The sequence below is a fragment of the Panthera onca genome, chromosome B1 (genome assembly GCF_046562875.1).
Source record: "Panthera onca isolate mPanOnc1 chromosome B1, mPanOnc1 haplotype 2, whole genome shotgun sequence".
NCBI lineage: Eukaryota > Metazoa > Chordata > Mammalia > Carnivora > Felidae > Panthera > Panthera onca.
In genome coordinates, this window is record NC_138342.1 from 85915124 (window position 1) to 85931915 (window position 16792).

At 33.8% G+C, this 16792-nt stretch overlaps 1 protein-coding gene across 9 annotated transcripts in view; it reads right to left on the reverse strand.

Annotated features, from left to right (window-relative positions):
• Positions 1-4039: 4039 nt before the first annotated feature.
• Positions 4040-16792, reverse strand: part of SLC9B1 (solute carrier family 9 member B1) — a 73504-nt gene continuing 60751 nt past the window's right edge. For 6 of the 9 annotated variants that reach the window (XM_060654532.3, XM_060654528.3, XM_060654529.3 and 3 more), the window contains 5 exons: positions 12776-12882; positions 11790-11939; positions 6412-6520; positions 5703-5839; positions 4040-4270 (listed from right to left, as the gene is read on the reverse strand). In XM_060654532.3, coding sequence (XP_060510515.3) covers positions 4058-4270; positions 5703-5839; positions 6412-6520; positions 11790-11939; positions 12776-12882 — 716 coding nt within the window. In that variant the 3' untranslated portion in view covers positions 4040-4057. Of the gene's footprint in view, positions 4271-5147; positions 5230-5702; positions 5840-6411; positions 6521-11789; positions 11940-12775; positions 12883-16792 lie in introns of all 9 variants that reach the window. The other 3 variants (XR_009616250.3, XM_060654533.3, XM_060654534.3) reach the window with 3 other exon arrangements.

The window sequence follows — 16792 nt, forward strand, 5'->3', positions numbered from 1 at the left end:
CCTCTTCACCAAATTGCTCAACTAAGACCAAGTCCTCACTGGACTGCTCAGGGTTCCAGACCTCATCCATTCCAAAATATGCCTGGTGCTATCTGCCCAGCTGCTCCTAGACTACCATTTAATACTGAGCCTAGCTCCTTTATAGGTTCCACAAGTCATGTCAATGGTGTGTTGGTAACAGCACAGACAGTGGGCCCAACAACCTCAGCAGCTGCTGCTCTAGCTATTCCTACTATCAGTACTCTTCCACAGTACAAATATGCTGGGGAGTTTGCTATCCTCAACATCTTAATGTAAAGCCACAAGTTACCATGTAGCAGCCTGCTGTTAACGTACAAGGTCAGGAGCCTTTGACTACTTCCATGTTGGCATCTGCACCACCTCAAGTGCAAAAGCAAATTGGGATGAATGGCTGATTCCTTTTATTCAAGCCATGCACCCTACTGTTGCTGATAAAAATCACTGATGTGTTGTTGGAGACTGATAATTCAGAACCTCTTCTTCATAGCCTTGAATCTCCAGAGTCTCTCTGTTCTAAGGTTGGTAAAGTGTTTGTGTACCACAAGCCTACCAAGCTAAAAAGGCTGCCCAGGAAGCAATTAACAATGTCATTGTAGTCCCAACTCTTTAAAATTGATCAGGGACCATGAAGAGAAACTCATGTTTCACCAAAGAAAATTATCTAAGCACCAAAAAGCTTAACTATCATGGGGAAAAAACTGCTAAATGTAAAATAAATGCAAAAGAGGAAAAGAAACTATGAGCCTTATGTACTGATCAAATGCCAGGTGTAGCAAACATAATGCTGGTTCTGGATTACTTCCTGATTCAAACACACACACACACACACACAGACACACGCAATATAAAAACTGGTGTTTTATAGATCCTGGGAAAAACGGTTTTCAGCAAAGTACAAAAATTTAAAGCATTTCTTTAATTTTATAATTCTTTACTTTGGAATAGCTCAGAATGTCATTTCAGTTTTAAATAAGGGAAATAATATCTGAACAAGGAAATGTACTTTGGATTACAAAACTCTTCCTTTAATAAAAATTTCTTAAAACAGTAAAAAATATTAATAAGTAAACAAGGACATACTTGATAAGTTTATAAGGAACAATATTCTTGTATTTACTTGTTTAAATACTATAAACACTAGGATATTGTACACATGGTTAACTGGTTGTAATTTTATTTTTTTATTTGAGAGAGAGTGAGAGAGCATGTGCCAGGAGAGGGAAGAGGAGGAGAGAGAATCTTCTATTTTTATTTTTTTTACATTTGTTTATTTTTGAGAGACAGAGAGAGACAGAGTATGAGCAGAGGGGCAGAGAGAGAGGGAGACACAGAATCAAAAGCAGTCTCCAGGCTCCAAGCTGTCAGCACAGAGCCTGACATGGGCCTCAAACCCACGAACTGTGACATCAGGACCTGAACCAAAGTCAGACGCTTAACTGACTGAGCCACCCAGGTGCCCCTTGGAAGAGAGAGAATTTTAAGCAGGCTGCACTCTCAGTATGGAGCCCGATGTGGGGCTTGATCTCTTGACCCTGGGATCATGACCTGAGCCGAAATCAAGAGTTGGTTGCTCAACCAACTGAATCACCCAGGTGCTCCCAGTTGTAATTTTAAAATGACATTAATGAAGTTAGTTTTTACACACAGAAACCTTTAAATTCAAATTAAGTCTGAATGCCTGCAATACTACCTTAAAATGTAGAATGTTTTGGTCTAATGGACATATAAATATTAAATTTAATACTTAAGAAAAAAAAAATCTATAAATCACAAAAATGATAGTTTTCTTAATTAAAAAACCCCCATAGTTCCTCATTCTGAAAATGATTTATTGTACCTTTATCTTTTATTAAGATCAACTTCCTATTTTAAAATCTAATTATCTTATAAATGTAAAATACTATCTTGTGAATATAAATATATTTTCATTTACTTACTGGTAAAATGGTATGTCCTTATGATTTAAACATTAGTGATAACATTGCAGAAGTTTAGAATTTTAAATTTTTAGAATTTTAGTATTGGAATTTAGTTGAAAATGAGGCACAAAGTCTATGCTGAGTTGTAAAAATGTACAAGAAAATGCTACTAGAACAGTAGTTATTTTATCTCCTCCCAGAGTTATCTAGGTGTGTTTGAAATTTTGACAGTTTTAGTGTTCCATTTTGTGAAAGGTCCCAGTTTTTTTTTTTTTTTAAGCAATTGCTACGCTTCACATTGGGCTGTACCTCATGTCCCTGAGATCAAGAGTTGCATATTCCTCTTCCTTTCCGCACCCCGAAGGTCCCAGTCTTAATAGGAATAAATGCATAGTTTTGGTTGCCTTATAGTTGCTTCACTTTGCAAATTTATGTGTAAATTTCACATTCTGTGCTATTTTAATACCTTACTTACATAGAAGAGGGAAGAGAGAAACCAAGTAATGACTAGTTCCTGCATTTGGTTTTTGCCAAAGAAGTCTGAATGATTTCTAAGAAGGCTCCACTAAGGCTATTTGAGAAGATTTTACATGACCCTTCCAACTTTAAAATAAAGAATCTTGAAATAAACTGAAACTGCATTTTGCTTGTGATGGGTTCTATATAAGCATAGCTGACTTCGTCAGCCAGAATTGAAAGGAGATTCTGTATCACTAAGGAAAAGAAAATCTCACATGGACAAGTCTATCAGTCTTTCATTTCTGTAGGCTGACTTTAATCCTTATTTTATTCTAGTTGAAAAATCATGGTTTATCTCCATTTGTGATTTAATTTTATACCTGTAAATAAATACTACAGTATTTCATTTAAAAACTATTAAGAGGTGCCTGGGTGGCTCAGTCGGTTAGGCGTCCGACTCCCGCTCAGGTCATGATCTCACAGTTTGTGGCTTGAGCCCCGCGTCGGGCTCTGTGCTGATAGCTTGGAGCCTGGAGCCTGCTTGGAATTCTGTGTCTTTCTCTCTCTCTGCTCCTCCCCCACTCATGCTCTGTCTCTCTTTCTCCTTCAAAAATAAACAAAAACATTACAAAAATTTAAAACCAATTAAACTTGCAGGGTGCTTGGGTGGCTCAGTTAGTTAAGTGCCTGACTCTTGATTTCGGCTCAGGTCAGGATCTCACAGTTTGTGGGTTGCATGGAGCTCTGCCCTGACAGTGAAGAGGCTGCTTGAGATTCTCTCTCTTCTCTCTCTGCACCCCCTCTCTCAAAATAAATAAACTTAAAAAAAGAAAAAAGATTAAAAAAAAACTATTAAACTTGTCATTTTAAGGATACTGCAGAAGTATTATAAATTTAATTTTTTTTTTTTTACTTAATATATCACTTATTCAGATAGTCACTAAAAACAGAATATAGAATACGTATTGTTGACCCACTTAAAGTTGGTAGATTTATTCCTGGTATTTTCCTTTTCTGGTGATCTTTTTAGTGAATGAATTACTAAACTGATGATAAGTTCTACTTCTGTTTGGAAGCTTAGATTCTTACCTTTCTGTCATTAGGTTCATTTAATTTTGTATTGTATTTAGTTTGTAATATAACAGCAGATTCAGCCTGATGGATTGCTTTAAATTTTCCTAGAGTATTTACAGATTTATTTTGTTCTTGAAATACATAAATACTAAGAGGTCATTCTATTTACATTGCTTTTATTAAATTAATCTTGGAATAAAAAATCATAGGAAAGCTCTGTAATGAAATTACACATTTATTAAATCCTTGGTTCTATGTACAATCTCCACACACTTGTATGTTTTAACTTTTCTCTCATGTAAGATAATTTATTTCTTTTCTTTTTTTTTTTTTTTTTTTTTATTTATTTTTGGGACAGAGAGAGACAGAGCATGAACGGGGGAGGGGCAGAGAGAGAGGGAGACACAGAATCGGAAACAGGCTCCAGGCTCCGAGCCATCAGCCCAGAGCCTGACGCGGGGCTCGAACTCACAGACCGCGAGATCGTGACCTGGCTGAAGTCGGACGCTTAACCGACTGCGCCACCCAGGCGCCCCTAAGATAATTTATTAAAAGAAGCAGGCAGGTGATGGCAAATAAACTTTTTAATGAAGATCTAATTTTGTCAATTTCACATTGATTTTGCTTGGATCATGGCGTGCAAGTACTTTGGGACCCAGTATGCCAATAATTAGAGCTCCATTTGGAGCTGTGATCAAGATGGCTAAAAATGCTATTGTCATCACATCCCTTGAATATGGTTCCAAGTGGGGTGCGCTGATGCTTGCTGTTTCTAGAGCCAGGGGACCTAATACAGCCTGCATTTAGAGGGTAAAAAGATGAGGCATAAAGAAAAATGTTAAAATAGTTATTATATGATAAAAGTTAATGCTTCTGTTAAAACAAACGAAACCTAGTGGTAGGCTATCAGAAAAGAGATGAGCCTTAAAGTGCTGAGGAATTTTCATGAATTACTCATCAATTTTATGTTCTCCCTAGTAAATATATCTGGACGAAAAGTGAAATAGTGACAAATCAGCGTGCAGACATTTGGGGGCTGGTTTCGTATTCTTATTATCTCAGCTTTCCCATTTAACTATCTTTTTTGAGTGCTCACATTACTCGCAGAACCTCAGGAGTTTTAAACAAACCAGGGTTTTGCTTATTTGCCTTTATCATGGATGATTAGTTTCTTGGCTGTAACAAGACAACACAAAATACTAAAGTTTCTTATGGTTCTCTAGGATTTTGTTGCTTGTCTTCTCCTTGTTCTTCCTACTTGGGAGGCAGTGTATATTGTAAAACTGACAAGAGGTGTGGAATCTACAAAGTGGGCACTGAGAGATTAGGAAGTAAGTTGCCTAATGTTATAGGCAAGTAACATGGTATTCAAAACAGCCAGTCTTGCCCCATGGACCTGCTTTTTTAATCATGACACAGAAAATTTTGTCGTATGAAAATTCACAACCTTCTGTGGTGGAGTAACAATGGAAGAAAGAATCTCTGGAAATCAAGACATTATGCTGTCACGTTAAAAAGTCTAACAATAAGTAGCAACACCTTTGAGTAGGAACAGAATATCATTAAATCAGAGGGCAAAACTACAAGGTCTCCCTTTTCATTCATTCATTCACTCCTTCATTCATTCACTCACTCATCATTCATTCTTGTAGATAAGTAATGCTTACTGTATACCTCCTGCATGCCAGGCACTGTGTTAAGGGCTGGGGAAAATATAATGGAAACCAGACACTATTCCTTGTCTTTCCCAGATAGTCTGGTGGGGAGATTTAGTCATTAATTAAAACCATACAAATTAAATGCATAATTAAAAATAATATATGTGCATTCATGTATGGTGGAGTGGGTGGCAGGGGTAGGAAAGATATATTTTTAAAAGAATGTGTTTCTACTTTAAAGTTGTAACAGTTAGCTCTACAATATTCAGCAAAATGTAAACATTCCAGTATTCAGATATATTCTTAGTTTATATTTTGGGAACATAGGGAAAAAATGTTTCAGAAGTTTAGGAAGTATTTGTCATTAAAAGTAAACTTTTTAACTTCAGAAGAATTGCTTTTAAAACAGATTTTAAAATATTACATCATTTTCAACAAGTAGTTGTGATCAATGAAGCTTTTTAAAAGTAAGGCTAGTAGCCCACATTTTGTGATTAAAGTAACATTATTCATTTAGGATTAAAAAGTCATAAACATTAAAAATTATTAAAATGCCTCAATATGTTCTTACCTGGACTGTAGCTTTGGGGATCCACGATAAAGCAATAAATATTTTCTCCTTAAAACTAAAACCAGCAAAACACATCAATAAAAAAGTACAAGAAATTCGAACCAATAATGCCAAACTCATGGTAATAACACAAATGCCTACAACAAATAAAAACAAACATAAATAATAATATATTTGGGAAGAAGTGGTTCTTTATACCTAGAGATGTGATTTGCAGAAGTACTGAAAGCATTTTAAGACTATTGCCTCTTTATGTCTTCATTTTCTTAAGTTAAAATAATAATCATAAAAAATAAAAATATGATTGAAGCTTCTATGTAAAGTGCAAGAGATGATCTTGCACTTTAGAGGTACCATGAAAGATAAGATAGACTACATTTATTTAATTCTGAGTTAATAGACTTTGAACTTTCACTACAAAATAAAGTATTCAAAAGGTGCTGATAGTATGTAATATTTTTTGTCAGAAATGAATTCCAGCCTGCATTTCCTCAGGTCACTCAGGAAAAGATATTCAGGGCTGTCTTTGGTAGCAAAGAGCACACGGGGTAACATAAGAGCAAATATATGTTATTAACTGTGTCAGTATGAGTTTCTGAAGAAGGTTCTCGTAGCATCCAAAGACATATTGTAAACAAAATAAAAATCATTCATAATTTTCTTAAATATTTTCAAATCTTATATTTTTTGTGCCTCTAATTATTCTTACCAATAGCATTTGATTTAAGAGATGTAACAGATACTTCTGATCCAACCAAGCCAAAAAGAAGGGGTTGAAAAATACACCATACAGTTTTAATAACTCTTTGGACTCTAATCTGCAGAAAAGAACAATATATTTTTAGTTATTGTAACACATGAAAATGATTACATTTTAGAAATTAAAGTCAATATTTATTGAACTTAAGATATCTTATTTGTAGATGAAATGTTAAAGTTTAATAAAAATTGAGTAGGTGAATTGTTTTAGTCAAACACTTAAGTAGAATTTGGTTAAAAAATCTACAAAGCTGATAGCAACATTATTTACAATAGTCAAGTTATGGAAGCAGACCAAGTGTCCCATCAATTGATGAATGGATAAAGAAGATGTGGTACGTATACACACACACACACACACACACACACACACACTGGAACAGTATTCAGCCATAAAAAAGAATGAAATCTTGCCATTTGCAATGACATGGATGAAGCTAGAGAGCATAATGCTAAGTGAAATAAGTCAGAGAAAGACAAATACTGTATAATTTCACTCATGTGGAATTTAAGAAACAAAGCAAATGAGCAAAGAGAAAAAAGAAAGAGAGAGAGAGAGACAAAGAAACAGACTCTGAATTATAGAGAACAAAGTGATGGTTATCAGAGGGGAGGGGAGTGGGGGGTGGGTGAAATAGGTAATGGGGATTGAGGAGTATACTTGTGATGAACACTGAGTGATATATGGAGTTGTTGAAACAATATATTGTACAACCTGAAACTAATATAACAACTGTATGCTAACTAACTGGAATTAAAATAAAAACTTTAAAAAAAGAAGTAAAATAGAAATAAATGTTCCTTGAAACTGGAAAAAAAATCTACAAAGTTACTCAATAAAAATATTCGGTAATCTTGTCATGAAACAAATAAGGTTTTGGAGTTCCAGACATGTTCTGATGTTTCAGTAAGAACCCTAGCTTTTGTTTGTAAGGTAACTGAACAAATACAGAACTAGCACTACCTCATGCCTGGTAAGAACGTACTCAAGATTATGCAAACATTTCAGCTCTCAAAAGGGAGTTTATAAGGCCTCCACTAACAATTATCTTGGGACCCAAGCCCATGAAAGTGAATCTTGATATGTTCTTAGCTACTAGGCACAAAATGTCAGTAATCTGTCAGGCCTGCTTCCAAAGGACACATGTTGAAAACTTCAAAGTTATTTTTTCCTGAAAACAAAACCAAACCCATATAATACAGACTCTTATTTGGTTGCCTGCCTGTCTTTCCTTTCTGAGAATGAACCCTTCCCAGGGCTACTTCTCCAGTTATGTGGTTACAACAAAGTCCCCTACTGATGCAATGGTACCCTGGCTCATTTCAAGGAATCTGGATGAAGAGATTTTAGTTTCAGTCTGGGCTTATCTTTTTTTAAAGACACATAAAACCTTCATATCCTTTGTATTGGGTATAAACTATATTCCTAACTATTCCCCTTATGACTGGGCTTTATGATTTATAAAAGTAAAGTTTAAAAAAGGAAAAAAAGAAAAACAATTTTACTCTTTCTTCTTGGTGGCACATTATCCTAGTTGTTACTTTTAATGTAACATATTCTTTACTGTTTGATTTCTTTTATCACATAAAAAAGAATTTTAGTAATTTTCTTTTTATTTATTTAATTGTAACTTATTATTAACCATTTAATTTATTTTACAGTTATGATACTATTGCAATACTAAACAAAATGTTAATATAATTTTGGGGTCAGGAACTTCTCAAGCTGATTCTAAAGTTTATCTAAGAAAGAATTTGTGTAAGAGCAGTCAAGAAATACTTTAATCCCATTTACAGTTGCACCAAAAACCATAAAATGCCTAGGAATAAATCTAACCAAAGAGGTGAAAAATCTATACGCTGAAAACTATAGAAAGCTTGTGAAAGAAATTGAAGAAGACACAAAAAAATGGAAAAAATTTCCATGCTCCTGGATAAGAAAAAAAAATATTATTAAAATCCCAATACTACCCAAATCAATCTACATATTCAATGCAATCTCTATCAAAATAACACCAGCATTCTTTAAAGAGCTAGAACAAATAATCCTAAAATTTGTATGGAACCAGAAAAGACCCCGAATAGCCAAAGCAATCTTAAAAAAGAAAACCAAAGTAGGAGGCATCACAATCCCAGACTTCAAGCTATACTACAAAGCTGTAATCATCAAGACAGTATGGTACTGGGACAAGAACAGACACAGATCAATGGAACAGAATAGAGAAACCAGAAATGGACCCTCAAACGTATGGCCAACTAATCTTTGACAGAGCAGGAAAGAATATCCAATGGAATAAAGACAGTCTCTTCTGCAAGTGGTGCTGGGAAAACTGGACAGCGACATGCAGAAGAATGAATTTGAACCACTTTCTTATACCATAAACAAAAATAAACTCAAAATGCACAAAAGACCTAAATGTAAGACAGGAAGCCATCAAAATCCTCAAGAAGAAAGCAGGCAAAAACCTCTTTGATCTTGGCCCCATCAACTTCTTACTCAACACGTCTCTGGAGGCAAGGGAAACAAAAGCAAAAATGAACTACTGGGACCTCATCAAAATAAAAAGCTTCTGCACAGCAAAGGAAATAATCAGCAAAACTAAAAGGCAACCGACAGAATGGGAGAAGGTATTTGCAAATGACATATCAGATAAATGGTTAGTATCCAAAATCTATAAAGAACTTATCAAACTCAACACCTAAAAAACAAACAATCCAGTGAAGAAATGGGCCAAAGACATGAATAGACACTTCTCCAAAGAAGACATCCAGATGGCCAATCGACACATGAAAAAAATGCTCCACATCACTCATCACCCGGGAACTACAAATCAAAACCACAATGAGATACCACCTCACACCTGTCAGAATGGCTAACATTAATAACTCAGGCAACAACAGATGTTGGAGAGGATGTGGAGAAAGAGGATCTCTTTTGCATTGTTGGTGGCAATGCAAGCTGGTGCAGCCACTCTGGAAAACAGTATGGAGGTTCCTCAAAAAACTAAAAATAGAACTACCCTATGACCCAGCAATTGCACTACTAGTCATTTATCCAAGGGATACAGGTGTGCTGTTTCGAAGGGACACATGCACCCCCATGTTTATAGCAGCACTATCAACAATAGCCAAAGTATGGAAAGAGCCCAATGTCCATTGATGGAAGAATGGATAAAGAAGATATGGTATATATATATACAATGGAGTATTACTCAGCAATCAAAAAGAAGGAAATCTTGCCATTTGCAACTACGTGGATGGAACTGGAGGGTATTATGCTAAGTGAAATTAGTCAGATGGGGCGCCTGGGTGGCGCAGTCGGTTAAGCATCCGACTTCAGCCAGGTCACAATCTCGCGGTCCGTGAGTTCGAGCCCCGCATCAGGCTCTGGGCTGATGGCTCGGAGCCTGGAGCCTGTTTCCGATTCTGTGTCTCCCTCTCTCTCTGCCCCTCTCCCGTTCATGCTGTCTCTCTCTGTCCCAAAAATAAAATAAAAAACGTTGAAAAAAAAATTTAAAAAGAAATTAGTCAGAGAAAGACAAAAATCAGATGACTTCACTCACATGAGGACTTTAAGAGACAAAGCAGATGAACATAGGGAAGGGAAACAAAAATAATATAAAAACAGGGAGGGGGACAAAACAGAAGAAACTCATAAATATTTAGAACAAACTGAGGGTTACTGTAGGGGTTGTGGCAGGGGGGGATGGGTTAAATGGGTAAGGGGCACTAAGGAATCTACTCCTGAAATCATTGTTGCATTATATCCTAACTAATTTGGATGTTAATTTTAAAAAATAAAAAATTTTTTAAAAATTAAAAAAAAAGAAATACTTTAAAAATAAGTACAATGAGAGGGAATCTTCCATATTAGATTTTGAGACATAAAACTATAGTGATTTAAAATAGAGTGGTACTGGCAGAGAACTAGATAAATAGGATTGAATAGATTCCAGAAATGAACTTGTATGTGTGTGTGTATATAATGTGAGAGTTTAGCTCATGGTAAAAGAGGCACTTAAAAATTATTGAATAATTAATGGATCAGTCAGTACATAATTTAGCAAAAAATGCCTGTCCAGTTTGTGTGCATATATATGTGTCCGTAGATACATAGTATATGTATATGTATACATATTTATAAACACACACACATATATCCTTAACAGCATTAAAAAAAATAAATTTCAGATGAATTAAAGAGCCAAATGCAAAAATAAAACAAATAAAAACTAACAAAATATTAGATGATAATATGGATTGTGTATACAGCTTATAATCTTGGCTGAAGATATCCTTCTTAAACAAGATATAGCATCCAAAACAAAAAAGAAAAATGGACAGGTTTGACTATACAAAAGACATAACAAAGTTGAAAATAAGCAAAAATTATATGCAATATATGCGTAACAAAGGATTAGCGGCATTAAGATATAAAGAAACTATAAATTAGGAACAAAAGGCAAATAAATCAATTAAAAATGGTCAAAGAAGATGAATAGGTAGTTAAAAAAGAATATATAAAGAGAAGTTTACTGCACTACTAATGAGAGAAATGTAAACAAAGAATAAGAATGTTGTATCATTTCTTACCCATCAGATTGTTTAAATTCTTTGAAGGAATATTTTGCACTACCCATCAAAATAGAAATATTCCATTTCTAAATTCTGCAATTATGTTTCTAGGAATCTATTTTTATAGAAGTGCTTGCGTATTTGCAAAAGGACACATGAACAGGATTGTTCATGGCAGCACTGTTTATAATAACAAAATGGAAATGATCTAAATGTACAAATAGAGAACAGATTAAAGGAAATGATTAAATCTGGGAAGAGGGGTATGATATTTGGGAGTGGTAGGGGAAAAGGAGTCTTATATTTTATTATATGTGTGGGCCTTTTGTATTGTTTTAATCTTTTATAAGCATTTTTCCTATATTAACTGTATAACTAAAATTTTAATGAATAAATAATAAAATAAAATAATTATATACATAAATAAAATAACACTAAATTAAGTAATTTAAATAATTTAAATTTAGTTAAAGAAAATAAATTAAATAAATAAAAGTTATATAATCATATCGCATAAAACTTGGGTAAAAGAAAGCAGCCTGATGTGATAGCTCAACTTATGATTTCATTTTACTGTATTTCCAGGTCCCTTTCCTAAATATTTTATTTCCTTGATTGATTTATACACTTTCTTGAAGACACAAACTTCTGGAACATCTTCCAACTAGAACAAAGAGATTTCCTAAATGTCTATTATGATATAAAAAAAAAAACCAGTTAATTTATCTTAAAAAATGTGTTAAAAATATTCACCTTTTCCGTGGACCAATTTACCCCAGCAACAAAAGACAACGCTAGTGTGAATAATCCTCCAGCTGCATGTAAACCAATATGATGGCTGCCCAAGACAGCGGAAACACACATACTCAAAATAAGGAATGCTCTCTTCAGTGAAAGTTTTGCCTAGAATTAGATATTTAGAAATTAATTTACATTTAATACATAATACAATATTTACATCTTCTATCATTGATTATTTATCTTTTGATATCATGTCTCTATATGTTATATTAAATAATGTCTAAAATTTTTACATTCTTCACCACCAAATATTTTAGCAGATTTGGTACCAAGTGAAAAAATTTGTAATTATTACATTTTATCCTCTGCCACATCTCTGATACTAATGTCAGTAAAATGGCTATAATACTTTAGCTGTAAGTGAAGAAGAAAGGAAAGAGACCCTTATGTAGTTCTATATATTTTAATATCTCTTTAGCTAAGACAATTGTTAAGGGGAAATTAAGATGGAAGTTACAGAAATACAAGAGTAATGGCATATCCTTTGGCAGAGGAAAGGGTTGAGTTTAATAGAGTTGCCTTAGCCAAAGGAAGTGGGAGTGAATTTAAGTTAGAAAACATGCAGAGATAAATGGCAATCTATTTTCCCAAAAATGTTCAATGGAAAATTGGAGGGGAAAATCATTAGGGAAAATTGTCAGGGGTCAACAGGCAATTCAATGAATAAAGGGGTGGTGGAATTGAAAAGGTACTCTGGGTTAAGTACACTTTTCTGATATTCTTATTTGCCAAATTAGGAAGCAGAGACTCTAGTCAAGACCATTGACTTGTATCAATCACAGCTGTGCTCCATTTTAAGCAGAGCGTAGGCATTGGAGGCTATTTTGGGGGAAGGAGAATTAAATGTTACATTTAACTGTTTATGGCTCTTCCAAAAGTTCAAATTTTTAAAAGAAATATCTAATAGTATACTTCTAAAAAATAAACTTTTTATTTACCTGATCTTCACTTGGAAAATATCGAACAAAAATTCCCAAAATAGCTCCTGCCAGCGCACCAATAAGTATGTCCCGGAAAGAGGCGAGGATATTTTTAAGTACACTGCCTGTAAGGACGCACAATAAAGGAAACATTTCATAGAGAAATATTTTCACATACTTCACATATCAGAGGATCAAATCTAGGTGGTTTCATAAAGAAAGGCACATACTTTCCAGAACAAATATACAAAAATGGACCTTTAATATTCACATACTTGAAAATATATGATTTGTTTGATAAATTATATATTGTCAAATAATTTAATAAATACACACAATTCAGAAATGTTCATTGAAAATATAGGCCAGAAAACAAAGAAGTAATAAGCCATAATGTGGCTCACCTACACATACAATCTGAAAGACCAAGTGAAGTGGAAGAATGGACAGAAATGGACAAAGGAACACCTCTGGCACCTAGCACGTGTTTCTTCTCCAATATACTATTATGACAAAGAAACAAATGACTTAAAAATGTAAAGAAAAGTTTAACAACAACAGAAGATTTATTACAGGATCAATCCTAGGAATATTCGAGTCAGGAGTCAATTGAGTTTCTAATATATTTTATGTACTCATATCTGCAGTTTAGAGTAATAAGTTTTAAAAAAGATCCTGAGTCACAAAAAAGTTGTTATGCTATGTGTATTTAGCTCAATAAGGGGTGTGTGTGTGTGTGTGTGTGTGTGTATACATTTAGAAATGTTCTTTATTAAAAAATTATAGAAATGCAGGGTGACAACAATAAGATAGTAGATTGGGAAGCCCCAGAACCTTGTTCCCTCACAGAGGCATCAATTTAACAACATACAGTCCAAAAGCCTTAATGGAACTCCACAAACCAATTAAGAAGTTGCAGTAAGAGAAAAGTGACTCATCATGTAGAAGGAAGCTCCTGGAAGATTATCAGAGGATTTCAGAGTGGAAACCTTAAAAAGACCAGAAGAGAGTGGGATGATAAATTCAAAGTGCTGAAAGAAAAAAAAACTGCCAATCAAGAATATTATTCTACAAAATTACCTTTCAAAATGAATAAAAAATTAAGACTTAGATAAACAAAAGTTGAAGGAGTTCATCACCACTACACCTGACTTACAAGAAATGTTAGAGGGAATCTTCAAGTGGAAGTAAAAGGATGTTATCAATACAAAAGCACACAAATATAAATCTTTGGTAAAGGTAAATACCATAGATGAATTCAGAATCCTGTAATACTGTAACAGTGGTGAGTTAATCACTTTCAGTTCTGTTATAGAATTTAAGATAAAGACATGAATATAACCGTAAGACTGTTAATGGGTATACAACATAAAAAGATTTAATTTGTGACATGGATTACAAAGTGAAGAGGGTGAGATGTAAAGGATTAGAATTTTCATATGTGACTGAAATTAAGTTATCACTTTGAGTTTTTATAAGGATAGAAAAAGATATTCCATGCAAATGGTAAGCAAAAGACAGCAGGGTGGTTATACTTATATCAAACAAAATAAAATTTAAGTCAAATACAAAAAAGTCACAAGAGATAAAGAAGAACATTATATAATGATAAAAAGGCCAACTGACCCAGACCTAATAAGATGAGGTCTCCATATCTATGATATTCCAAAATATAGACGTATTGAAGATCTAACGTAAAAATAAAATCCTGAAAGTCCTTAACATTTTAAGTGACAGTTTATACAGTCATGAGTCAAGAGAAGATTTTCTAAGCATGTAACTGCTTGGTTTTTCACTTTTTCTGTCCTCCTCAAATTCAGTGTGATCTCCTGTAGCATGCTGTGTAGCACCGCATACTATCTACTATTTATCACATTTTGTAATTTTTTGTTTAACACAAACTCCTTGAGAACATGAGCCACATGGACTTCTCTGCTGTGTCAAATAGTATAGAATAGTACTTAAAAGTGTGGGTATGGGGTTGCATCTCAGTGAAAACTGGGTTTCCAGTTTTGGGTCTGTGACTTTGACCAAGTTACTTAACCTCTGTTCCTTGGTTTCCTATTCTGTAAAATGAACATAGTACCATTGTGACTATTAAATGAGTGAAAATATCTATGGAACTTGGAGCAAGTACCAAAGCAATTACTCAACAAAAGCTAATATTGTCGTTCAGTGTTTATCCTCAGTATTTGGCACAGCTATTGGCACAATGGAAGAGGAGCACAAAAAATATTTTTTGAAAGAATTACTGATACTTGTCATGAAGGTAAAGATTTCCAGATTTGACAATAAAAATTTTAAAATTCTGAATTGCAAACAAAAAAAAGATAAAGGTTAAAGTAAAATTACAAATGTCGATAACTATAGAGTATAGGTTATCATTCCTAATTTTATGCAGAATCTTGACAAATCAAAAAGAACGAAAGATGAACACACCTGTAAGACGAAAGCAAAGGATTTCAAGAAAAGCAATGTATAAAACATTCCAAGATGCCAATGGCCAATAAACTTGAATATTTTAAAATATCACTAGTATTCAAACCACTTCATTTAAAGAAGCCTCGCTTTTCACCTATCAAATTAACAAAGGTATAAAAAACTAGTAATACCTAGTTTTGAAGAAGGTGAAGAGAAAGTAGCAAGGTTTTTTACCCTGCTAGGACATGACATTGTGGTAATATATGTCAGAAAGCTTATAACTATATATACTTTTATCTCAACAATTCCACTTTTGAGATTATGAAAATGTTAAGATTAGGTACAACTATTTAGCTATAAGACATTCAACCATGCATTATTTTAACAGTAAATATTGGAGTCAACTTCAATTTTCAACAGGTTAAGTAAGTATGATACAGCCAAAAGAAAACTACACAACCATTTAAAAGGTCATGGAAATATATTTACTGAAAAGAAACTTGTTAGTGATATACAGCAAAGTGCAAAACAACTCCAGTTACAAGAAAGTATGACCAATTCTTATAATTTTATAAGAATATTGGGATGGAAGACAGAGAGAGAAAGAGATAGAGAAAGGGAGAAAGAGAAGTCTGGGTGGATATATATCAAAAGAGTTATTGTAAGTCAGTCAGAGAAAGACAAATATATGATTTCACTCAGGTAGAATTTAAGAAACACAACAGATGAACATAGGGGAAAGGAAGGAAAAATGAGAGAAAAGCAGAGACAGAGGCAAACCATTCGAGACTCTTAAATACAGAGAACAAACAGGGTTGCTGGAGGGAAAGTGGGTGGGGGGGGATGGACTAAATGGGTGATGGGCATTAAGGAGGGCACTAGTTGGGATGAGCACTGGGTGTCATATGTAAGTAAGGAATCACTGGGTTCTCCTCCTGAAACCAATACTACACTGTATGTTAACTAACTTGAATTTAAATAAATTAATTTTTTAAAAAGAGTTATTATTCCTGAGGATATGCTGCAGAGTTTATCTTTTCCTTTTTTTCCTTTCTTATTTATTTAGGTCTTGATCTTAAGATAAACTGTACATATTACTTTTCAACTCAAATATTTTGGTGCTTCAATAAAACAGAAGACTGAATTTCAAACATTGCGAATAACTAAAGCATTACTAAACGTGGAAACGTTTACTTTCACAATTTGCGCAGAGTGACATTCAAGATCAAATATTACCTTGGGATTCAGAAGTGCTGCAGATCTTGTCCTACCACTACCAAAAAGGCACACAGTTGTCCATACTCTATATATTTAAGATGTCTTAGTAATAGAGCAACCAGCTATTTATAATGATGGCCCAAAAGGTACATTTGAGAAATATATATTAAATATATTAGCAGTACTAATAATATTGCTGCTTAAAAATTTCTATTGAAAACTGATAAAATTTGCAAAGCAACATGAACGGAAAAATGATAATATGGGTTGTCAGATTAATTTAAATCTATGGTTATTAAATAGTGTTTGTGTTAAATAGTGGTTTCTCAATCCATTGAAGTTTCTTCCCTGCTCTAGAGTGAACTTTCTATGAAGAACGAAAAGACGATACATGTA